Raw genomic sequence first — 25,091 nt, 5'->3', positions numbered from 1 at the left:
GTAGCCCCTTTCACGCAGACGGAGAAAAAAAGACGGCCGGGCGCTTTCCGGGTACAAATTGGGAGTCAAAATTGCTTTTGACACAAAGGCAAGAAATGACACGGCAACAATGCATCGAAAACGGAGCGTTTGAACCAGGGCGGTGTTACTTTTCAATTTGTCATTTTCGTGGCATCGGATTCAAGGACGGCTTGATTTGAAAGCGGAATATATTTGGGTTGGTCGAGAGGGATGCCGATTGGAGTGGATGTGGTGCGGCTCAGTGTGGCAGAGTTTCTTGTCACTTTGCTCACGTACGAATGAACATGTCAGCAGTGTAATTAAATCGAAGATGGAGCTCCAAAGATGAGCTTGTACGAGTTTTTATTTTGGGGAAAATGCTTTTTTTTTAAATTTAATTTTTAAAAAAATTAGCTCGAGGATTAGTTTTAGGTTGTTTTTTGAAATAGAGAGAACTTCTGTCGAGTGATTAAAAAAAAAAAGAGCCAAACGACTGCTCAGCCTTGCCTCTTCTGTGTGGCCGTGTTGTAATAACGACATAAATACGTTTTTAAAATGAATCCGAAAGCTTATATAGGAAACAAAAGACAAAATCGAAGGACATTTTTCACGAGTTAGTTTTATAAATGTGAAATCATTTTTTAAAATTTAGTTTTGTGATTTTGTGAACTCGGCCTTGACATGCCGAGATTCAAACCCGGAACCTAAGAAATGCAAGGCGCCACTGCGCCGCGGCCAAATTCATTCACACGGTAATCACATAACCGATGATGATTTCAAACCGGCAGTTCAAATCCTCCGGAAGACACTTAAGGGCTCGCCGAGACGTTTGGGGCCGGACTCCCAAGCGTTGTTGTTGTTCATTCATTCATTCATTCATCTTCCGAGCCGCTTGATCCTCACTAGGGTCGCGGGGGGGTTCTGGAGCCTATCCCAGCTGTCTTCGGGCAGTAGGCGGGGGACACCCTGAATCGGTTGCCAGCCAATCACAGGGCACACAGAAACGAACAACCATTCGCACTCACCACTCACACCTAGGGACAATTTAGAGTGTTCAATCAGCCTGCCATGCATGTTTTTGGAATGTGGGAGGAAACCGGAGCACCCGGAGAAAAACCACGCAGGCCCGGGGAGAACATGCAAACTCCACACAGGGAGCCCGGAGCTGGAATCGAACCCGGTACCTCTGCACTGTGAAGCCGACGTTCTAACCACTGGACTACCCGGGCCGCCTCGTTGTTGTTGTTTTTATTTTTATTTTTTTCAACGGAGGTGAAATGTAAAGCCATCGAATAAGTAAGACTCGGGAGAACGGAGGAGCGGGGAGGCGACGGCGGTGCGGGAAAAGCCAGTTATTGGCGGCCGGTAAAAAAAAGCCGAGACCCTTTGCCTTCCGCTCGCACACTCGGCGGCGAGAGGGAAAAGCCTAATGGTTGTGTTTTCTCACCCCTGCGCAGTTGGGGCCATTCGGCGAGACACCACTACCCCCCCCCCCCAGCCCACCCCCTTCCCTCCCAAGCAATACCCAACGCATTCTTTTTGCCCGTTAACATTGTTAGTGTCAGACGGTCTTACGGTGCTCTCCATCACGCGGGGGGTCACAATAGGCTGCAATCCGACGTATTAGAAGGGTGAAGCTGGGGGGGGGGGGGGGGCATTTGTTCTGTCTGAGATGCCGACGGCGGTGGCGGCGGCCGGCGCACTTTTATCATTGAGTTACACGGCCACAATCCACAGCGTTGCGTCGATATTGTGGCTCCCGTGCAACAAATGGTGAGCGATTGTGGCGCTACGGAGGAGAGCAAACAAACAGCAGGTCGTGCCAGCGTGCGCCCCGCTGGAAATGCCCATTGAGGTACTTGGGGGAGGGGGGGGGGTCACGAAGGCTACTTTTTATTTGGCTTGAGCTTTTGTTTTCAAGTTCGGTGAGTTCAAATTTGTTTTGTTAGGGCCAGGCAATGGTCGATTTGAGCTCTTAGAAAATCGGCTAATTCGCCCCCCCCCACCCCCTCAACATAGTAAGACAATACAAATTATTCAGTCCAAATTTTTTGAATACTCATTTTTATTTCTAGGCCATTCAAAACAATTATGCGTTTTTTTCTCATTCACTCCCAAAGACGTTTTTAAACGTCTTTTCAGACTTGGTTTAGAATTGCTTGCTACTGAGTTTTAAATATTTTTTTTTTTCAATTTTACTTTTTTCTTTTGTTGATTTTCAATAACGATGAGCACCTTTAGGATGGATACAAAAACTTTCCAATGAAAAGCATGAGCAGTGGTGTCAAACGATTGGTCATCTGGCTGTTGTCTTCAAGCAATTCAAACTGACGCCTCTTTGAATTACAAAGTCCCTTTCGAAGGCTTTGTGCATCTTTGTGTGCTTTCTTTGTTTGGAAACAATGTGATGTGTTATGATATGTGGGAGGAAACTACGGGTGGTCTCATCTGATGCATGTATGCATCCCGAGATAGATGCCACGGTTGTTTCTGTTTTTGCGGCGAAATTCAGCCTTTGCATCAGCTCGCGACAGGGGGGTAGGGGGGGCGGTGATGTGTGGGTGGATTGGCAGGGGGTGTAAGAGTGGCTGCCCGTTTAAGCGCCATGACAGTAAAAGCACCAAATTAGGACCGTTATGGATCGCGTTACCGGCAGCAACACAACGCCTCAAGTTAAACACCCATTAAAGTTTGTCATCACGCCATATGCAAACTTGTGTCACGCGGGCCGACGGCAGATTTGAATTTGAGATGGCTTTATGTGTCCCTCAACATATTTTCTAAAACGTCTTTTGATTTTCCCCGAGCGCGCCAGGAACTATTTGGATCTTCTATCTCACCAATGTGATGTCATTTAGAGCTACATAACGTTTCAGACCAAAAAAAAAAAAAAAATTCACCTGTAGGTGAACCCAACCCATAATTCATACATATTACTGAATATATGACATATTGCAATGTGATTTAAAAAAAAAATAAAAACCTGATGTGCTTGAAAAAAAAAAAAGGCCAGATTCTGAATTAGCCGTCGACAACCAAGCTAGCTGTAGACAATGTTTCATATTTCTTTCACATGGACTATTTTCTGTCTACGCCAATCTGAAAAACAAAAACAAAAAACAAACAAAAAAACAGAGAAGGCAGATATTGGTGCGCAACGCGATACAGGCCACCACACAGTTCTCCGCCGTTTCACCGCGCGCGTCTCATTAGCACGATTCGCCGCGCTGTAAACAAAAGCCATTCAAATCGGCGTCCATCAGGCACCGAGCGTCTTTTCGCGACCAGGAAAAAAAGAAAAAGAAAGAAAAAAAACCAAACAAACCCCTTTTCACTCTTCCAATTCTCTAGGACAATAGACGGCAAATTATTTATCTACGGAAGGTGAGATTGAAGTCATTTAGCTCGGAAGAGTGAGCACATTAGAGCGTAATGCCATGCTTGAGTGAGGAGGGGGGGGATGGCGGCGGCGGCGGTACGCCGAGGGGTCTTGACGTTATTGTTTGGAACAGTGCGAAAATGTGCTGCGATAATGTGCCGATGAGGATGAGAGAAGTGCACGGGGGGAGAACAACAGGAAGAAATCAAGAAATGGAGAGATGATTAAGGGCCTGACCTAGTTTGGACTTCAGATTGATGCGCAGGCGGATCCCACTCGGACGTGGGAATACTCAGAGATGAACTTGGGCCGGACTACGTGTTTGATGAATAGGCCTGCAAAATTCTGCGGTCGGGAGTGCAGGGGGAATTAATGGGAATTGAACCGAGTCTCGCTCTTACGCTTAGAACTGGACTTGACTAGAAATGTCCCGCCCCCTTTTGCAATCCAAACGCGATCCACAGAAATAACTCTCGTATCTTGGCATTCACTCAGAAAGAATGAAATGATTTTTTTTTTTTTTCATACCGTAGACGTAGAGGATGTAGTCGTCGTAAGACTCCCCCAAAGAGTTGGCCGCCACGCAGCGGTACGTTCCGTTGTAGGACTTGTTGAGGTTTTCGATGTAAAGGTCGGCGCCGGTGATGACGGCGTGGGACGGCACGTCGTCGTCCACCTTCACCCAGTTGACCCGCTGTGGCCTTAAAAAAAAAAAAAAAAAAAAAGGACATGTCAAACGATAGCCTTCTCCCCAAACAGGTTTTGTGTCTGCAAAAAACTTTTTTGTGCCGGGTATGTTTTATGTTAAAAGCAAAAAATCTTCCCTCCGCGGCGCAGCTGTACTGAGTGTCTGTGGTGACACTTGAAAACGACCACTTCAGCCAAGATTTAATAGAATGGACTGCGATGCCACTCCGGAATGGATTTACGCATTTTACATAATTTCCTGTGGGGGGGTGCAAAATATTCTAAATGCAAATGTGGTGGTTACAATTTTCTATATGGCCGTAATTAAGCCAGGGAAACACCAAGAGTCTTCCTGTTGTCATTGAGTTTCCAGACATGGAAGAGAAAGAAATTGCAGAGCGCAAGTGTGGGGACGCTCGTGACGGCGAAATTCAATTTGTTGTTTGTCTGCTTGTGTATGAAGACAAAATCAGTATTCGCTTTGTCAAATTTTGTGGGGGGGGGGCTGCAGCTAATTCGGCCCCCCGCCCTCACGCATACAGAGCAGAACTACAACGATAGCATCGAGTCTTTTTTGACGTGCAGATGGCTAGCTAGCTCAGAAAACGTAACTTTGCAGAGCTTTAGAGTGCCTCGTCGTCATCCAGGAGGCGCACACAGACTTGAGCGGAACAGAAAGAGGACGGAAAAATAACCAAACACTCCAATTTGACAGTCTGCGTGTGGAGCAGACCTCAGGGCCGGTGCGGATGTTTTATATCGCCACGTTGTTCGCTGCGAGTGCCCGTATGTCACAGTGACAAGGCAGAAGACAGTCGAAACATTTTTTTTTTAGAAACTCCGTCACGACAGGCCGAATGAGCCTTTTGCCACCATTTTGCTTCTTCAAAAAACACTCGCGGGCGTTCGGAAAAACAAAGGAGGGTAATCAAAGGCTGCTTACGCATAAACAGGATATATTATAATGACATTGCGCCTTTTGTCAAAAAACTGGGGGGGGGGGGGATAAAATAAAAAATCCACAGAAGTGCCGTGGCGGGCTTTTGTTTGCAAATTGCCATGCTTGCCACGCGTGTGTACTTGCGTGGAGGTGGTTCTGTCTTTATTTCTCTACCTTGACTGAGGTTTACGGCGGCATGACAGATTCCATTTTTATGACAATGAGCACAGAGCCACCGAGGGCGCAGGGGAGCGAGCGAGCGGGCGGGCGGGCGGGGGCGGAAGACAAAATGTCGCTCCCCCAACACAGCCGCCGCTACTGTTATTTCCCCCGAGCGAGCGCTGATGGGCTCTCTCCTCTAATGTTGCATTTAGAAACCCCCCCCCCCACCCCAAAACTTGTTTGAAGACATATGGCGTGCAAGGAGCGGGGTTGGGAGAAGCAGATGAGGTGCAAACTCCGGGAAGACGAGATACGTGGGCGGGAAGGAACAAATAAACAAACCACAAGTGTGCTTAACGGCGAAGGGTGGAGGGGGGGTCGGGGGGGGGGGGCGCCGCCGCTCTTGTAAATGTTTTCCGGACGAAAGGCGGGAAAAACAAATAACGCGAGATCACGTTCCCATTCACGAGGTGGCATGACGAGGGGGTGGAGTGAGATATCGATGGAGCCAAAGCACTACTTTTCGATCGAAGACGGCTTTGGCCTGTGGAACCGAAGCTCTAAGCTCTCACTTCAACATAGTTCATTGGCATCACGATGCTTAAGTCCATCCGGACAGGCAACGTTCATGACTTTGGCGCCATCTTGTGGCGAGCATTATAGCAAGCACAACCAATACGAAGAGGTGAATTAATAAATTGGGGTTGTGGGGGTGGGGGGGGGGGAAGCAGACAGACGATGCGGGCCGCAAGGAGAGAGGAAGGGCAGGCGTCTTGAATACAAATGGCCGCCCCGCAGCCCGCCCGGGCCTCCCTCCTTTGCGCTACGGGCTGCTAATGGCTCGCTTCTCCTGATGATGACTTTGTTGCAGTTCAAATTTCAACGGCCTTGTCAACAAACTGCGGTGACAAGACGCCAGACGCGGCAGCTGTCTTGATGTTTGAAGAGTTTGTCAGGCGTCAAACACCCCCCCCCCCACACCCTCCCATCGCCACCCACCTACGAACCACCAACCGCCTTCTGGCCCTAATGGCTATATTTTTACTCTATTATGTTTCGCAACGCAAACACCCACGCCGCGTAAATAAACGACAACTTTTTTTTTTTTTTCAAAAGGCTTCCACACGCCGGCAACGATTGCCGTCCGCCTTTTGAGAATCGCACGTTCGACGAACTGTCGCGTGCCCACACTCAAGCGGTTGTCGCGGCTCGCGAAGGTGTAGCCGGAGATACGAATCGGCGAAGCGAGATGGGAGTGATGGGCTATGTCTAAGGGTTGCCTTAGTTGACCCCCCACCCTCCTGGTGAGGTGTCCCAAGGCCCGCCCAACCGAGAGGCGGCCTCGGGAAAGACCCGGAATCCACTGGAGGGACTCTCGCTCACAGGCGGTCCTGGATCGTCTTTTAAATGCTGCTCCTTCCGGATAAGTAGAGGATAATGAATGGATAAACGTCGAAGCTTATGGATCCCTCAACACTCCCGCCCCCTCTCTTGAGTATTTTCAGTAGTGCCCCCTTGAGTGAGCGTCGCTGGAAGGTCCAACCGGGAGGCGGCCTTGAAGTGGACTTTGAGGTTACGGAGACATCCGGGCTTTCTTCTTCTTTTTTTTTTGGGGCTACTATTCCACGAGAACTGAACCATGATATTGACAGATGGATACATGGAGAGATGTCTGAAGATGCTTCTATTATTATAGCAGAGGGGGTGTGGGGTGGGGGGGGGGGGGGATTTGTAATCTGACAGCAGCTGTGTTTCATAACGACTGAGTAAAACCCCGCCCCCTCACATTCCCAAATGGCCCATTCGGTCTGTCCAAGTCATGATCCTATCCCGCCGGTCTTGCAGACGCTTTGCATGTATAATTCACATTTTTTTTTTTTTTAAAGAATCAAACCGTTCAATGGCAAGTACGTCTTTGTTTTTTTTTTTTTTTTTAAGGTAGCGCAAATCTGCATGTGTTCATGTGTGTGTGTGTGTGTGTGTCGTACTCAGGTTTGCCTTTGGCCTGACACGACAGCTCCAGGTTCTCTCCTTCCCTCGTCAGACCCTGAGGAAACTCCACCATGATCTTAACTTCGGGCTTGTCTGAAAGGGGAAAAAAATAAAATAAAAATAAAAAGATAGCAGGAGAGAGAGAGAGAGAGAGAGAGACACACACACACAGAGATAAGAAAAAGTGGGCCAACATCACAAGTGGAGAAATTATCTTTCTTCTCCATCTTCCTGTAGTCCCTCAGAATCATTTCACAAGAGTAGGGAGGAGGGGGGGGGGGGCGGATCACAGAGCTTTATCAAACACTCGACAGCGTGTTTGCCGTTGCGCTGGTATGATGCGGCGCGTTGTTAAATGCATACCTTTCTGACAGGCACTTGTTCTGTGCCGTCCACGTGTGACGAGCCTTTTCTTCTACCCGTTCTATTTTATTCACTCTTTCATCGGGGCGAGGCATTGAGTTGCTGACATCAACCGAGTGAGTGCCGAGTACACAAAACGCATCATCAGCTTCGACTCGCCTTGGAATAAGAATGGGTGGTGGTGGTGGTGGTGGGGGGGGGGTGAGAAAAAAAATCCTTTGTGCGGGTTGACAATTACACCCCATTGAGAATGCCCTTAGAAGTGATGGTTGCGATATCAGGGCCTCGGCATCGTGGACTCTTTATAACGAGCGGCACAAAAGCGAAGGCTCATCAAGACCGAAGAACATGGCAGAAATTGAACCGTCGGGCGGCCCGGTGGTTAGCAAGTCGACCTCACAGTGCAGAGGTACCAGGTTCGATCCCAATTTTGCATGTTCTTCTGTGTGGGTTTTCTCCGGGTACTCCGGTTTCCTCCCACATTCCAAAAACATGCGTGGCAGGCTGATTGAACTCTCTGAAATTGTCCCTAGGTGTGAGTGTGAGCGCGGATGGTTGTTCGTCTCTGTGTGCCCTGCGATTGGCTGGCAACCGGTTCAGGGTGTCCTCCGCCTATTGGCCGGAAGACGGCCGGGATAGGCTTCGGCACCCCCCGCGACCCTTGTGAGAATAAAGCGGAACAGGAAATGGATGGATGGATAAAGGTTGCGTCACGAAGCTTGTCGAAAAAATCCAACTTCAACCAGAACGCGTAAGCGAGCATTTAATCTGGCATGGCGCGATCAGTTTGGTCAAGCTGAGCTGTGATTGGTCGCGACCTGATGATGATGGCATTTTTAGTAGGTATAAAATAAACCAAATAAATAATTGTGAGGGCGGCCCGGTAGTCCAGTGGTTAGCACGTGGGCTTCACAGTGCAGAGGTACCGGGTTCGATTCCAGCTCCGGCCTCCCTGTGTGGAGTTTGCATGTTCTCCCCGGGCCTGCGTGGGTTTTCTCCGGGTGCTCCGGTTTCCTCCCACATTCCAAAAACATGCGTGGCAGGCTGATTGAACACTCTAAAGTGTTCCGAGGTGTGAGTGTGAATGGTTGTTCGTTTCTGTGTGCCCTGCGATTGGCTGGCAACCGATTCAGGGTGTCCCCCGCCTACTGCCCGGAGACGGCTGGGATGGGCTCCAGCACCCCCCGCGACCCTAGTGAGGATCAAGCGGCTCGGAAGATGAATGAATGAATAATTGTGAGTTATAAGCATTGTCAAAGCGAGACACGTCGAGGCGCTACCGTGTGTGTCTCCAGTCAAAATGGCCACTAAAGGGTTTCTTGAATTTGCCTGTAGACTCCAGGCCTGAATAGGCTTGGCAAAGGCGAGTTAAAGCGGGTTAAGTTCAACACCGCTGTTCCGACCTTGTTGGCAACAAACAACAATGTCTGGCCAGCCATCTGTCTGAATCACATCCTGTCAGTCGCGGTGATGGACAGTCGACGGGGCGGAAAGCTCGAGCCTTGTGCTCAGCGGGCACGTGCGAGCAGAGACAACAGACCGCCGGGTTCTGTTTCCACAATGAAGAAGGCCACGTGACCTTCTTTTTTTTTTTTTTTTTTCTTCCCCTCCATCCTCGAGGTTACTTTGATAGCCCCGAGTATTTATGGAGGCACTCAGCGTCTGCGCTTGATGGCGAAATATGCACTGCACAGCACCGAGAGAGCCGCATACTGCCACTTCGGGGAGAAATGAAATGGCGCGTATTGTATGCAAGGGGGCCGTTATCATTATGCTAACTGAATTATTTGCTTTATTGCGTGCAGGCACTCGAGACGGGCGCTATCCATCTCGGGACGGCCGGCTGACCTTAAGGGGGGAAAACAAGCAGGCAGCCGAGCCAAACGGCTTTGATTTGCTTACACGTAAGAAGAACCATTACGGGCTTGATGCCGTCCCCCCCCCCACACCCCCGCCGACAACGAGCTTTCTTAGCTCTGCTCCTGCTACACAACACGCAAACACACAGCGTTCGCTCACGCGGGTTAGCCAATTCAAATGCAAATCACCTTGTCTGGCAATCAGTAATCAGTGCGTAAAACTTGCGCTGTGCGCTAACAGGGTTGCGAGTTCATACGGCTCACACAATCAACAATGCCCCCCCCCCCCCCCCCCGCCCCACTCCTACTTGTTTTTCCCCCTCAGCCTGTCACTATGTGTTCCTGCACGTCGAGAACACAACAAGTCACGATTGCCGCTATCCAGTGAAAATCTAAAAAAAAAATAAAATAATTTCTTCATTTTATTTTCTTTGATAGCAAAAGCGCAGTCGTGGAGACGTCTGACTCACAGTTTTAAGGATCCAGAGTTCGCAGCTCCGGCATTCTATGACCGTAATCGGGACAAGTAGAGAAAATGGATGGGTGGATGGGCCTGGTGAATTGTCAAATGTGATGTTTGCAAAGTGAATATAGTATATATGAAAACCGTCAGTACTCAGAAGGCCCCATGGAGGATTCTAGTCCAGGATGTAGACTCCTCTGAGCCAAAGCTTGTCACTCCTGTGACCTTGCACCAAAACTGGATAAATGGAAAGAAACTGAGAAACCTCCGAGTACAAGAGGGGCTCTAGAAGTCTTCCCTGTGGGACGCCTTACAACCTATCATGGTCATTAAACCTCCGAGTACAACAGGGGCTCGAGAAGTCTTCCCTGTGGGACGCCTTACAACCTATCATGGTCATTGAGGATTCTAAATTGACTAGAATGAGAATGCGAGTGTGAATAGTTGCTTGTCTTATTGGCGCCTTGCAATTGACCGGTGACCCGCCACCGAGAAGCACTATCTAAGCACTAAAATCGATAATTTAATTTAAACAGAGTGCAGGTCAAACAGCTCCCTGAGACAAATTGTGTTGGTTCTTATCGAGTCGTCCCTTAAAAAGCAAGCTCAGTCAAAATATATCCAACATCCACTAAAAAAAAAGGTAGCAACGGAGTACTTACACTGCACTTCCAGGTATTTCTGGGCTTGGAAGTCTTTGACCGCGGGGTGATCCACGATGCAAACCACTGGCACGCCGTCGTCCTCTTTGTTGACGGTGAACGTGAGGCGACTGGTGACCGTGTACATCCTGTCGTAAGTGAGCTCGACTTTGGGCTTTCCTGTACGGAAGACAGAAAGGACTTTGTTTTTAAAAATGGTAAAATAGCGACGGAATACTGTCAAGAGACAGACGGCTGGGAGTACTTGTTTAAAACGGCGGAAGTGAAGAGTTTGCCGAAATAAGCGCTGCCAGATCTTAATATGAACAGCTGCAGCCATCATTTGATTTCGTGTGAAGAGTGCACTGACACTCTACCCACTTGCACCTTCCCTCCTGCAGCTCGACTACTGTCAACGAGGTGACAGCTGCCTCTTTGGATGCCGGGAAGGCAAACCTGTGTGATGTGCCGGGTGTAAAGGGAGGAGGTTATAATGAATACGCCGCCTCTGGAGGATTCACAGTCGTGCAGCCACCTGACACGGGGACCTGAAGGTGACTGCCGGAAAATCTGAATGTCTTTGAGACGCATCAAAGTGGGTTGGCTAGGAGTCAGCGGCCTTGTTTATGCCTTTCACGTTCCGTGTTCATTGGAAAGAGTTGATTAAAGAAGCCAAAATAAACCTCGCCGTTTGTCACTACTAGATTTGTTTGTCTTGCGATTGTTTTAAATGTCTGACTGATGGAAGGTGTTCCGCAGGGAAGCGTTCTAGACCTCTTAAAGTAATCGACACTTTGTGTCATTGTTGCATTCCGTACAGATGGCAGGCATTCTCTTTCGATGCCAAGCCCGTTCAAGGTGGTATCACATACAGTAAACACCTCATATTGTAGCGTATATCCAATTTTATTGCAGGGTAACATAAGGCGGACGTTGTATCGGTCTGTCGTGGTAAAGAAGGAGCTGAGCCAAAGGGCGAAGCTCTCAATTTACCGGTCGATCTACGTCCCAACCCTCATCTATGGTCACGAGCTACGGGTCGTGACCGAAAGAACGAGATCCCGGATACAAGCGGCTGAAATGAGTTTTCTCCGCAGGGTGTCCGGGCTCTCCCTTAGAGATAAGGTGAGAAGCTCGGTCATCCGGGAGGGGCTCCGAGTCGAGCCGCTTCTCCTTGGCATCGAGAGGAGCCAGATGAGGTGGCTTGGGCATCTGATTCGGATGCCTCCTGAGCGCCTCCCTGGTGAGGTGTTCCGGGCATGTCCCACCGGTAGGAGACCCCGGGGAAGACCCAGGACACGCTGGAGAGACTATGTCACCCAGCTGGCCTGGGAACGTCTCGGGATCCCCCGGGGAGAGCTAGAAGAAGTAGCTAGGGAGAGGGAAGTATGGGCTTCCCTGCTAAAGCTGTTGCCCCCGCGACCCGGCCCTGGATAAGCGGTAGATGATGGATGGATGGATGGATGGATGGTAACATAAGGCCGGTTGACTTTGGTTTAGACATGTCTCTAAAAAGCCATATTGCACATTCTTCTATTTAAAGTAACATTTTTTACCCCCCCAAAAATGGGATTCTACGCTTGCATCACATTGGAAGCATGACAGATTTATCTCAAGTCACTAATGGGTTGGATCTTGACAAAAGTAGCCGTGAAGTTTTGATTTAGAAATTGGGAGTAGCTCACTGTGACTCTTTTGTAGAACAAATGACTGCAGATTGGCATTGGCGCAACGCGCTTCCTGATTTTTTTGGACTCTCTCTTCCCTTTAAAAGGTCAGCTCATGTCAAGGCCGCCAGCGGCGCAAATGTGACACGAGCAGTTCGTGCGACCTTATGGAGCAGGAGCGCCGCTCTTTAAGAACACGAAGGATCTGCACCGGTGGGCGACTCTCACCGAGGAGAAGCCGTGGGTCAAATTAAACCTTTAAAGTCCTTTTTTAGACCGGAACTTCTAAAGTAAGGTGTCGTCTTTTGCGCCTCCTCCAAAGTTCACTTTGATCCATTAAGGCGCAGTCTTGCAAATGGAAAAAGGCTTGAATAAAATATCTCCTCTATCTTTTTTTTTTTTTCTTACCTAAATGTGCTTTCATCCCCGTGCCGCTTTAGAGGCAACTAATGAAAACCAGCTAGGGGTTGTCTCCCAAGACTCAAAACTAATGGTTGCCCTGGTCCCTGTCACTCACTGAGACGTCCCTTCGGGTGGTTTGGTCCCTCTTTTTGCTCTCTGTCTGCCTTTTGTGTGAGAAGAAAAAAAAAAAATAATGACCCCGCCTTGTTTGATCCCGTGCTGCTGCACTGTCAGCTTAAGAGAGACGGCGATATCAGTGGCGAGCACATGTTAATAAATCACTAAACAAGCCAGATAAGAGGAATAGGAAAGATGAGGTGGGGGAGATAATGAGGCACATTCAGAGAGATGCTTGCATTTGCAGTGGCGGCCTTTGTAATGGCAACCTTTATATCGGCAGAGGCAATTTCTTTCGATGCCTCGCAATACCGGGGGGATACATTCTCACACGATCTGCGAAAAGGATAAATTTATACTAAATTTGAGTAAAAAAAATATGACCATTTCCACGTGGGACATCATTGGAAAAATTTACTTTTTAATGGCTTCTATACTGAAGCACGTGCCCACTCATCAAGTGAAGAATTCTACAACTAAGAAAACCGTGCAGGTTTTCCTCTGTCACAGGGGAGGCAGGTGAGGCTGTGCCTCCCCGGTCATCATGAGAGGAAAAAGAATCATAAAATCACAAGGCCTGTGAGTGTTTTCAATGCCGGGAGCTAGCATCGATTAATCAGGTAACCCGGTTCAGCGGGTTTGCATTTGAACGGAAAAAAAAAAGAAACACCCCTAACGACATGAACGTGATTTCCCTTCATTTGGTTTTGTAAAGTTCCCGGCGCATCACGCGTCCTTTCGACCCGGCGGCAACAATAGATCCACTGGAAGAGAACACACGAGTTTCAGAGGTAGTGTGTTGAAGTACTGTTAAGCATTGTGCCGCGGTGAGAAATTGCAATTACGCCAATTGTGCAATCACCCGACGAGTGCCGAGCGCCGCCTCAATTCACGTCCAGGACAATTCATTCGTAACAAGAGCGAGCCCACCCAAAGTGCGGATGGGGGGTCAATGAGCATTGAGAGCGTTATCCGCTTTGGAAACGGCTATTGTTTTGAAAAGGCTGATTATAGTTGGAAGCGGCGGGACATAAAATTGAAGAAAAAGCATTGCAGAAAAATAAATTTGTCTTTGGTACATTTTTTTTTCTCCATGAGATCATTTCCCGTCATTGTTGTACTGGTACTGATGCACAGTGTTTAACAAACCTTCTTGCTCCAAATTTACTAGTACTGTTTGGAACTCACACAATGTTCCTCCATCTGGAGCTCCATGACAATATTCATCTTCCGAACCGCTTGATCCTCACTAGGGTCGCGTGGGGTGCTGGAGCCTATCCCAGCTGTCTTCGGGCAGTAGGCGGGGGACACCCTGAATTGGTTGCCAGCCAATCACAGGGCACACAGAGACGAACAACCAACCACGCTCACACTCACACCTAGGGACAATTTAGAGTGTTCAATCAGCCTGCCACGCATGTTTTTGGAATGTGGGAGGAAACCGGAGCACCCGGAGAAAACCCACGCAGGCCCGGGGAGAACATGCAAACTCCACACAGGGAGGCCGGAGCTGGAATCGAACCCGGTACCTCTACACTGTGAAGCCGACGTGCTAACCACTGGACTACCGGGCCGCCCCCCATGATAATAATAATATTTAAAAAAAAACAACAACAACAACAAACATGGAACGTTTTAATTGGAGGCTCTAAGTGACTGTATGCAACGTCACAAATACGACAAGATGCGCGCCGACCAAGGCGGGGTTGAACACGGAAGACTGATGAGGATCTTTTTTTTTTTTTTTTTTTTAAAGTTTCAAAGTCCTGACAAAGCTGCTTGGCTGCTCCGAGGCGGGCAAGTGCCTGGCGCCGAGCCCGCTCGCACCCTTGCTTTCAGAATTTGAGTACATTTCCAACTGTATACGGTGTACAATTAGGGGGGAGGGCTGAACAATTAATTACCATGAAAATAAAAAGTACTCGTATAGTTAATCGCAATATTACAGGAAAAAAAATTGCAATTACATCACTATTTTCACCAACACCGATATCAACGGATTTGTGCACAACAACTGAGGAGAAAAGAGGCGTTTTCGCGTGGATATTTTTATTCAGCGTATTCGAGCGGAGACCACCATGCGCTGAAATTGTGACGAACTGCCGGCGACATCTAAACGGAGCTCAAAAGTGACCCCACGCGCTGTTTGAACCGCTTTGATCCCTCGAGTCCGTTTACTGCTTTGACATTTACAACCCAAAAAAAAAAAAAAGGAAAAAAAAAACCCCTTTGAAATGTCAGCCAAACACATAAATTGTGATCTAGAATGCAATTTGAAAAAGCATTCTTTGGTACGAGCGAACAATACGAGAGGCTGTCACACACGCACGCACGCACACACGCACACACACTAACCTGGAAGCTCCTTATCGCCCTTCATCCATCTGATGGTGGCGGCGGGCTTACTGCTCATGGCGGTGCAGGTCATCTCCGTTTCGTTGCCCTCGCTCAGGACCTCGTCGCGGGCGTCGATGAGGGGGCTACCTGGAGGCACTGCATCAGGGCAAAAAAAAACAGAAGAAAGGCGAGGGGGTGGGGGTGGGGGCGTTATCTCGAGCACAGGAAAAGATGGCGTCTTGACGTAAGCTCCTATTTTAATGGATGGATCTCATTCATTCATTCATCTTCCGAGCCGCTTGATCCTCACTAGGGTCGCGGGGGGTGCTGGAGCCTATCCCAGCTGTCTTCGGGCAGTAGGCGGGGGACACCCTGAATCGGTTGCCAGCCAATCGCAGGGCACACAGAAACAAACAACCATTCGCACTCACACTCACACCTAGGGACAATTTAGAGTGTTCAATCAGCCTGCCACGCATGTTTTTGGAATGTGGGAGGAAACCGGAGCACCCGGAGAAAACCCACTCAGGCCCGGGGAGAACATGCAAACTCCACACAGGGAGGCCGGAGCTGGAATTGAACTCGGTACCTCTGCACTGTGAGGTCGACGCGCGGGAGGAAACCGGAATACCCGGAGAAAACCCACGCAGGCCCGGGGAGAACATGCAAACTCCACACAGGGAGGCCGGAGCTGGAATCGAACCCGGTACCTCTGCACTGTGAAGCCCACGTGCTAACCACTGGACTACCGGGCCGCCCTGGATGGATCTCACTAATTTAATTATTAATTTATCAATAAATTATAAATTAATTTATTAATTAATTTTGTTGTTCACCAACGGCTGGAAAAAGTGGCAAAAGTTCCAATTTTCCAGATCCAGCTTTACCTCAACTAAAATAATGAACAAATTGCAACGTTCGGACCTCTCTGACACTGTCAATCAAATGACGACTACTGCATCCAGGCAAAGGGAGACTTTTTTTTTTCCCGTTTTTCTGGTCCTAAGCTCTTGTATCAGAGATTTTCTTACCTTAACGCTGCCAGCGAAAACAAGTCTCCAGATGCTCCCCACGCCGCCAAACGTGGCTGTCAATCAACCGGTATGCAAACGAGCGCGCGGCGTGGGCGATCTTACCCAGCACGGTGATGTCGGCGTAGGCCTCCTGCGGCGGGTCCGTGTACAGCTGGCAAACGTAGCGGCCCTCGTCCGACAGCGACACGTTGGACAGCGACACCCGAAGCTCGTTGTCGGAGAAGTTGACCAGCTGGAAGCGAGCGTCTTTTAGCGCTGGGGGGGGAGGAGGACAGAGAGCACCACTGTGAGGAATAAAAGAAATACAGTGGCGCCTTGACATTTGGGTTTTTGGCGCTAACGGGGCCGTTTGCGTGGTTCTCAACTGGAACACGTAAGAGGGAGCACATAACTCAGATTCTGGCTGCTTGTGTGAACTTTTTTGTTTCGTCTTATTTACACTTTATAAAACTTCGTTTTTCGGGTATTTCCATAGATTGTGGTTATACATTTAGAAATCACAATAGGGCGCTTGTTTTTGGGTGCAACTGGAAGGGACTAATTTCATCATTTCATCTCAAATCATTTTTCTTGCATGCAATAGCCATTAAACAACAAAAGTTTATTTAAATGAGGGAAAACTAGCACTCCATAATATTTTCACTTTGTAAAAATATGCCGTCATGATATACGGCGACTGCTGCTCCTTCCGGTGTGCCCGCCTTGGCCACCTGGGGGCAGTATGATGCAGACAGCAGGATAGAACCAGATGAGGTGGCTTGGGCATCTGATTCGGATGCCTCCTGAGCGCCTCCCCGGTGAGGTGTTCCGGTCATACCCCACCGGGAGGAGACCCCGAGGAAGACCAGGACACGCTGGAGAGACTATGTCACCCAGCTTGCCTGGGAACGACTCGGGATCCCCCGGGAAGAGCTGGACGAAGTAGCTAGGGAGAGGGAAGTCTGGGCTTCCCTGCTAAAGCTGTTGCCCCCGCGACCCGGCCCCGGATAAGCGGTAGATGATGGATGGATGGATGGATGGATGGATAGAACGTTCATTGACATGTCTCCATTTCTCTCCTCTAGCTCATCAGTACGGCACTAAAACGAGTGGTTCTTTGCAGAGATTAGTACTCTCATGTCACTCGTATGTCGAGGCACCACTGGACAAGTAAACTAAAACACGACACTCGGCCATGGAACAAATTAAACTCGTAAGTCTAAGTCCCATTGTAAAAAAAAGTATTTAATAGGAACTTCTTTTTTTTTCGGTTGCAAATGTTCATTAATCCCCGCGTATCGGAAGATTGGTCGTTATTTAATATATATATTTTTTTGTAATGGGATCTCTCACTTTGACTTAATTGCACTGATAAGCCCGACTACAGTCACCGTTTTAATACGCTGGTGTCGCACGCTTTTCACTTAATGACTTCAGCAGACTCCGCTGTGCCTACGGCTCTGTGAAATAACTTTTATTCCTTTTTTTTTTCTAATTTAATATAAATTCAAATATTGTGATATCCTTAACTGACCCAGAGATAATAACTTCCTTTTAGGGTGGCTGCTAATGGCAAGTGAGTAAAATTTCGACAGGAGACCCAATGATATATATTTTTGTCTTTCGTGAGAGAGTGCGATTTTGTTTACAAGGTTAAAAAAAAATAAAAATAAAATAAAACATCACCTCCAGAACGCCAAGCATTCTTGAACTGCTGAACTGAGAGTCAAAATATTTCCAAAATAATTCATTTGTAGTCCAGTGGGCACACACCGAGAAAATGTATGGATGAAAGAAATGATACAAATTCTCTGGCTGAAGGAAAAATATTTTTTAAACATAAATAAATACAGAAGTAAATAAATAACACGGGATGATATCAAAAAATGCTGCTGTTCATGTGCCCCCCGCCCCTCAAAAAAAAAAAAAAAAAAAGAAGACTGGAGGCAAACAAGGGGATGCTGGAATATTAATCACCAACATTGATTTGGTGCATCATTAAGGGAGAACAGCGCACGCATTTTGAGTGGAGGCTGGAGAGAGATGAGGCGCTTGGTCGAAACATTCGCGAGTTTCAAAACGATGCGAATTCCAGCGGCAGCAAGCTTGAGTGGAGCAGAGTCGTTTGAGTTCAATATTTTTGAGGCTGGGCATTCAACCTAAAATGGAAGACTTTGTGTGTCTTTTCCAGTTTAGCATTTTGAGAATTTTCGTGGCTCTCGTCATGATAGACGTGACCACCAAATTTCATGTTGTTGAGAGGAACTAACTTTGGAGCCAGAATTTTCCCCAAACCCTAATTGTGATGGTGCTGGCGAATTTAAAATTTTACCCAAAAATGTGTGCTTCATTTAAAAAAAAAGTCAAAGTTTTTTGAGATTTGTTTTTATTTTTTGTGGCACTACTCATGATTGACATGCTCAACACATTTTCAACGGCGATATGTGAAATTAGCTTCAGAGACTGCATTTTGAAATACATAAATAAAGTCCGGGCGGCCCGGTAGCCCAGTGGTTAGCACGTCGGCTACACAGTGCAGAGGTACCGGGTTCGATTCCAGCTGCGGCCTCCCTGTGTGGAGTTTGCATGTTCTCCCCGGGCCTGCGTGGGTTTTCTCCGGGTGCTCCGGTTTCCTCCCACATTCCAAAAAACATGCGTGGCAGGCTGATTGAACGCTCTAAATTGTCCCTAGGTGTGAGTGTGAGTGTGAGTGCGAATGGTTGTTCGTTTCTGTGTGCCCTGCGATTGGCTGGCAACCGATTCAGGGTGTCCCCCGCCTACTGCCCGGAGACGGCTGGGATCGGCTCCAGCAACCCCCGCGACCCCAGTGAGGATCAAGCGGTTCGGAAGATGAATGAATGAATGAATGAATAAATAAAGTCTATCGAGCTAATTTTTGGGGTTCACAAATCTTGGGTCACATACACAATAAATAAAGCAATAAAACGGACATTTCAGAATTAAAATGCAACGTATCCAATTTGGCCGTCGCCAAAATGAACTTCCCAAGTCCTGACTTTTTCGCAGCCTTGACAAGCTCTTCTCATTCAAAGGCCTTGTTAGCATTCATTAGCCTCTAATCTGCATGCTTTAATTCAATTAAACGTGTTGCCCGATTCACTAGTCGTGCCGATTGCAGTTTATACAAGCAACTGATTGAATGTTTACAAGAGCTTCACTGGAGATGCGGGAATGGGGGGTGGGGGGGGCACTTTCATCAGCAAAAGATTGAAGGGTATAGATCAATGGTCCTCAACTACAAATGCTGTTGGTCCACTTTTTTAAAATATTTTTTTATAAGACCAAGGTCCGGTCCCATGCACGCCCCCGTCCTCTTATGTGTCACTTCTAAATGAGACAATGTGCTACGATACATAAAATCTGTCTTATTTGGAGAACGAAGACACTTGAAGCCAGCAAGTGTGAGGATTAGGAGGACAAGCCAAAACCATCCAAGGACATCGGCGACGTCGGCCGCAACGGGGTTGGCGGGGACGCCGCGCTTTGACACTGAAGGTGAGAGCGCCGGGCAGCGCGGCGGACATTTCTATTACGGATGTGTCAGTGCACACTGCGTCACACATCACTCCTCTTTTGCGGATTTGGGACCGGAAAAAAAAAATTAGGGCGACCTTTAGTCCTGTGCTATTTTTTGCCCTCGTCCTTTTAAAATAAGAAGGACAAAATAGACAGCGGTTGTTGCGTTTTGATAAGAGACATCTGTCCAAACTCTTGAAGGCTCCAATTTGTTTCATCGGTTTTGCTTTCATGACTATGAAGGACGGCGTATACAAAAACAACCCCCCTCCCCAAAAAAAGTCGGTCAGTCGGCGATTAGATGGATTACGAAACAAAAACGAATACCAACGGACAATTTGAGCGCCCCGTCGTCCGTCGACCGACGTTTTCACGGCTTTGCAGCCTTTTCCATTACACGGCTCCCGTTTTACAGCATCCAAATCCCCAAAAAACCACGCCGCAAACACGTGACCACGGCGTACCCGTGAACAGAAACGAGCCCCGCTTCCCGGCATCCGGCTCCATCTCACATTGCAAGTCGGCGCAATTGTAAATAGGAAATTGATTGCCCATATAGCGGCGGGTGACAGAGTGCTCTCATTTCCCGCAAACGCACTTCATCACGGCAAAAGGTGTCGGAGCTGTCATGCCGGTTCCCAAAATAGGTCAGTTATCACCCCGCGCACGGAAATGTGGCTGACAGTAACGGTCAAATCATAGACGACTGGAGGTGAAAATAACCGGTATGAAAATATATCGGGACAGTGGGATCGATACGCCTCTTTTTTTGTGCGTGTGTGTGTCGAGGGCCGACATTAAACTCGTTCAGTGGGCGAGCGTTCGGTTCGCTCGTGTTTGCCGCCGAGAGGAGTCGAAGTGGCTTCAATCAATTGTGATTAGCGGCTGCCACTACTTTTGAGAGGAGCGCAACAGAGTTTTATTGTGGGCTGTCAAGAGAGGGCGAGCGAGGGTGTGGGCGGGGCTAATTACCCTTCTTACCGCCGAGCTCCCAGCAACTTCTCCCGCCGGCCATTAAATGCTCTTTTCTGTCTTTTTAGCGGGGCTCTTGCCATTCTTTATGGTCAAGATGGGTTGTAAATTAAAAAAAATTACTTGTTTTTGATGCAAAGGAGGAAAGCAATTCTGTTCTCATGTGGATAGTAGTGAAATTCAATCAGGGTTTGGAAAAAAATAAAGCTTCAGGCTACCGTCGGCAAATTCAATCAAGGAAACAAGTCAATTTAAAGATTTGTATAAGAAAAAGTAATCAATTTTCCAGGAACTTGCAACATAATTATCTTATTACGATTCTCAGGCTGGTCTTGGATTGTAATGTCTTGGTTATTGTGGATACATTTTAGTTGGCCGGTAATTTTACGTCTATGGACTGTTGCTTTGAACTGTACTTGTTTTAACTGTGTGCTGAGTGCTCTTACAGGCTGTTACTATGTTATTAATGTGTTACTACTACACTTATTTTCTTTGACTATTACATTTTCAAACTAATGGCGGAAAATAAACTAGATTAGGGCTAACTAAAATATGCATGCAGATTTCTGGTGACAACAGTGAACCATCAATACTTGGTCTTGAAATGAAGGATGAAGCAGTACATGCTGGAGCAGTCTGGATTACTGTGCTATAAAAACACAGCCAGAGGCATTTGTTATTGCTTTGGCACCTTCTGAAGGGCCTGGACGGCTGCTGCAAGTTTCCTTTTTATCCCATGGTGCGCTGCGATTCACATTTATGTGACGGCGTTTCAAGTTTGATGTTCTGCCAAAGGCGTATGGCGAGCCATGATGCTCGCGAGCCAGAGGTTGAGCCACACGTTTTTTAAAATTGTATTTTTTTAAGCTTGAGAGTGAAGCAGTTACTGTTCCTGTCACTTCCTAAATAGGATCGGTGTGTGGTAACTTAATACTTACATTGTTTAAAAAAAAAAGTCCCAAATTATCAGAATACCTTGAATGTTGACCTCCCAGTGAACATTCGGCAAGCCTCCTCGCTGCCCATCTTCAAAGCCCTCCTCAAAACTCACTTGTATTCTTTGGCATTTGACTCAGCATGACTTAGATTTGTTCTTGATTTTACTGCTTGGTGCTTTCTACCGCCTTTATTACCGATTTGTCTTACTGTTTATTGTGCATGTTAAATTGCTCCATGTACCGCACTTTGTATGCAGCGATGGCTGTTTGAAAGTGCTCCAGAAATACTGTTGACTTGACTTGGACTTTATATTAGTATGTCATCGCAACAGTTGGCCTTATTTTTTTACAGTACTACGATTAATCCTATGACAGATTCTAAAGCCATGTATAAGATAAGCTCACCAGCGCACCCTATTTAGCTTAATTTAATTATTGCACTGCTATTACTATGTAATTACTAATAGTTTCACGAACTTGCCTTAAATTGGCACTGTGGTGTTTTTAAACACACTTCCCGACTCATAGCCTTTCAAAATATACAAAATGAGTTGAAATCTGGTTATGTTGATTAAAAAGGAAGGTTGTCTGTCCGTGCATGACTTCATCGTCATATCACTGCTTGCGTTAAATGCGCAGTAAAAAAACAAAAAACAACCCCCCCCCCCAATCAATTAAAGCAAAGCAAAGGCGAGCAAGCCCCGCGTGTCGAGCTGATCAGCGCTAATAAGAGCGGTGACACCATAATTGGGCAGGATAAGAATAAACAGAACAGGTCGTTAAATGTTCAGGGATATGAGCCGCCCCTATTACAACTGACACCGCTGCCCGCCGCAGAAAACTTGTTTGGTGGGTTGTATTAACCTCATTCTGCCGTTAATGCTGCTGCAGACATGTGGGTCAAACTTAATGCAGATCCTTGGAAGTGAAAGTAAGATGAGAGCATTTTAATTAAAGCGACCGCCACGATGTAACGGTTGCCTCTGCAGTGCTTCGGGCTCGCATTATGCGTTTGTATTCATTTGTTTGCCCTATTCTGTCACCCCTGGCTCATCTCTTTGAATGTCGACATTCGAAAATGTGCAACTACTCGGGGGGATGTATGAAGAAACACCTTGAGAAACACCTTTTGAGTGGAAATGCATGCTCGTAGAAGATGAGAAATTGCCTTTTTTTAGAGCTTTCCCGGAATCGAGTACTCACCAAATTTGGCGTTCATGTTCTTCCTGCTGAAAAGGTTTTGCCCATGGCGCTAGCATGTCCAATAAAATTTAGCCCAGGAATCACATTTGCTTTTGCAACATAAATTTTGGTCGGCACGCCTATCATGATTAGACCTACAAAAGAAAGCTTAAAAAAAAAACAACCAAAAAAATGACGCTTGAAAAGACACAGGAAATAGGCCATTTTGGTTTGAACGACACCGAGTGCCGATACCGTTTTTACTTTTGATGTATGAGGTTTCATTTCACACAATGTTCAGAAATTTGTGAGCAAAGACTTTTCTTTCTGGCACAAATGATGACTCACATATGTGCCAAACTGCCTGGTTATTTTTTTTGGCCTTTAAGTATCGCTGGCCGATATCGGCAGCCTCCATGTTAACCCGATACTTTAAATAAAGCCATCTGCTCACTGCTACCTGGCATCAGTATTCGTCCATCCCCGATCTCAAGTACCGCTACGAAAATACAACATTTGAAAATGATACGGATAAAACCGTGACACCACCTAATTGGTCCAACTTAATTGACGCAGAGAGAGACTTCCCAGAAGAACGGAAGGCGTTTAAAACTCTTTCCCGTCAGTGTAATGGTCGCATGTCCTAATCCTTCTCTGTCCATAACGTTAATGAGAGCAAACAAGCGACTCTTAATCGGAAACCCAAATGTGGAAGCAAACACAACAAGGGTCCAATCAGATGCTTGAAGTTTGTTTTGCCTCACACTGAACTCACTCAGCAAATTAATAATAATAATGAACAATAATTAAAAGAAATCCAAATTGGCCACTGCGGTGACAGTTTTAAATGAGAAAAGTTCTGAAACGTTTGTCAGCGGTGTGCCTGCCGACAAAGTAACCCACCCAACCCCAAAAAAAACTAACAAACAAAAGATGAGGAAAGTCAAAGTGTCACTTACGCCTCATGTCTCTGAAGTAAATGGTCTGTCGGTTGGGGTTGAGCAGCTGGATGACCGAGTCGTCGTTGTCCTTCACCCGGCAACTGATGATGGCCGTCTCGCCCTCCACCACCGACACGTTGTCCGTCACCAGGTTTTGACTCACCACTGGACATGAGACGAAAGGCACATTAAAAAAAAAAAATTCACGTTGTGGTACAATTTAGGACAAGGTTGATAGCGACCCAATATTTATGCAGAATCGGCAAAATCATTTTTTTTTTCCGCCCCTCTGCAAGACTTTCAATTTTTTTTTCTCATTTTTTTCTCATTGGTGATGACTGCATAACATTCTGTTCGGGTCATTACCACAAAAAAAAAAAAAAAAAAAGAAAAAAACTGATTCTGACGCGGCGTGAATTACCGACATTGTGCAAGAATGGCTGAACACAATTGCCGCGGTTCAATTTCAGGCATCAGAGGCCCAAAAGAAAATAGAGACATGAAGGGAGGGGGGTAGTCATTTTTTTTTTGCAGGGTCATTTGAGTCTTGCTATTAAAACAGTGAGCATGCATTTTACCTGCTAACTCAACTGGTCAACGTGTTTTTATGATTTTTAAAAAAAACCTTGTCACGTTTCGGTTTTTCGGTCTGGCCAGCAGGTGGCATGAGCGGTCTTTCTAGCACACCTGCTGGCAATCATTAATCAATAGACACTATTAAAGGACACTATTTAAGGACTCCTACGTCAACGTAGGAGTCCTTAAATAGTGTCCTTTTAAGGACACGTAACAACGTAGGAGTCCTTAAATAGTCCTTAAAACGTAGGAGTCCTTAAATAGTGTCTCTATTGATTAATGATTGCCAGCAGGTGTGCTAGAAAGACCGCTCATGCCACCTGCTGGCCAGACCGAAAAACCGAAACGTGACACTTTTGAGGGTTATCGGGTGCATGAAAGGGTTACATGACAGATGCAAGTATATTTTTCTAAATTAATTTTGGTCGTGCTAATGCCCTCACACTCCCCCCCCCCCCCACCCCCGCTCGGTAAAATAAACAAGTGCATTTTTTTTTTTAATATCAGCATCTAGGGCTCATTTACTTGAAATTTCACCGAGCCGTTCTGACGACAGCCGCTTGCAAATACATCTTGGAAAGTATCCGCAAACAAAGCCTCGGTCAGCGGAAATGCAAAGCAAACACAAAGCCGTGATTGGAAAAAAGACATCAACAGATTGATGCCTTATGAAAAATGAATGAACGGGCAAGGTTGGACGCGCATTATCGTAAACAAAAGCCGCGACACGGCCGCCTTTAAATTCTCCCCCATTAAACATTACGCCGTGTGTCGTTATTCAGCGTTGTTTGCCTCGCCGTTCATTAGGCGCTGCGGCGGCACGAAAACCTTGTGCGCATCATCCTCGTGCGGTTGCATCATTTGTCGGCCACGAGCGCAACGTTGCAGAAGCGCGTCTCGGGAAATGCGATCGAATATGTTTC

At 47.1% G+C, this 25,091-nt stretch overlaps 1 protein-coding gene across 4 annotated transcripts in view; it reads right to left on the bottom strand.

Annotated features, from left to right (window-relative positions):
• cadm1a (cell adhesion molecule 1a) overlaps positions 1–25,091 on the bottom strand; it is a 218,813-nt gene that overhangs the window by 19,635 nt on the left and 174,087 nt on the right. For all 4 annotated transcript variants that reach the window (XM_052047281.1, XM_052047282.1, XM_052047283.1 and 1 more), the window contains exons 3-8: positions 23,611–23,757; positions 16,146–16,298; positions 15,028–15,165; positions 10,508–10,666; positions 7,157–7,253; positions 3,908–4,080 (exon numbers count right to left, since the gene is read on the bottom strand). In XM_052047281.1, the coding sequence (XP_051903241.1) occupies positions 3,908–4,080; positions 7,157–7,253; positions 10,508–10,666; positions 15,028–15,165; positions 16,146–16,298; positions 23,611–23,757 (867 nt within the window). The remainder of the gene's footprint in view (positions 1–3,907; positions 4,081–7,156; positions 7,254–10,507; positions 10,667–15,027; positions 15,166–16,145; positions 16,299–23,610; positions 23,758–25,091) is intronic.

This window comes from Hippocampus zosterae, chromosome 16 (assembly GCF_025434085.1).
Source record: "Hippocampus zosterae strain Florida chromosome 16, ASM2543408v3, whole genome shotgun sequence".
Taxonomy (NCBI): Eukaryota; Metazoa; Chordata; class Actinopteri; order Syngnathiformes; family Syngnathidae; genus Hippocampus; species Hippocampus zosterae.
The sequence above is the reverse complement of the archived record's forward strand: the minus strand, read 5'-3'. Positions and strand labels throughout refer to the sequence as shown.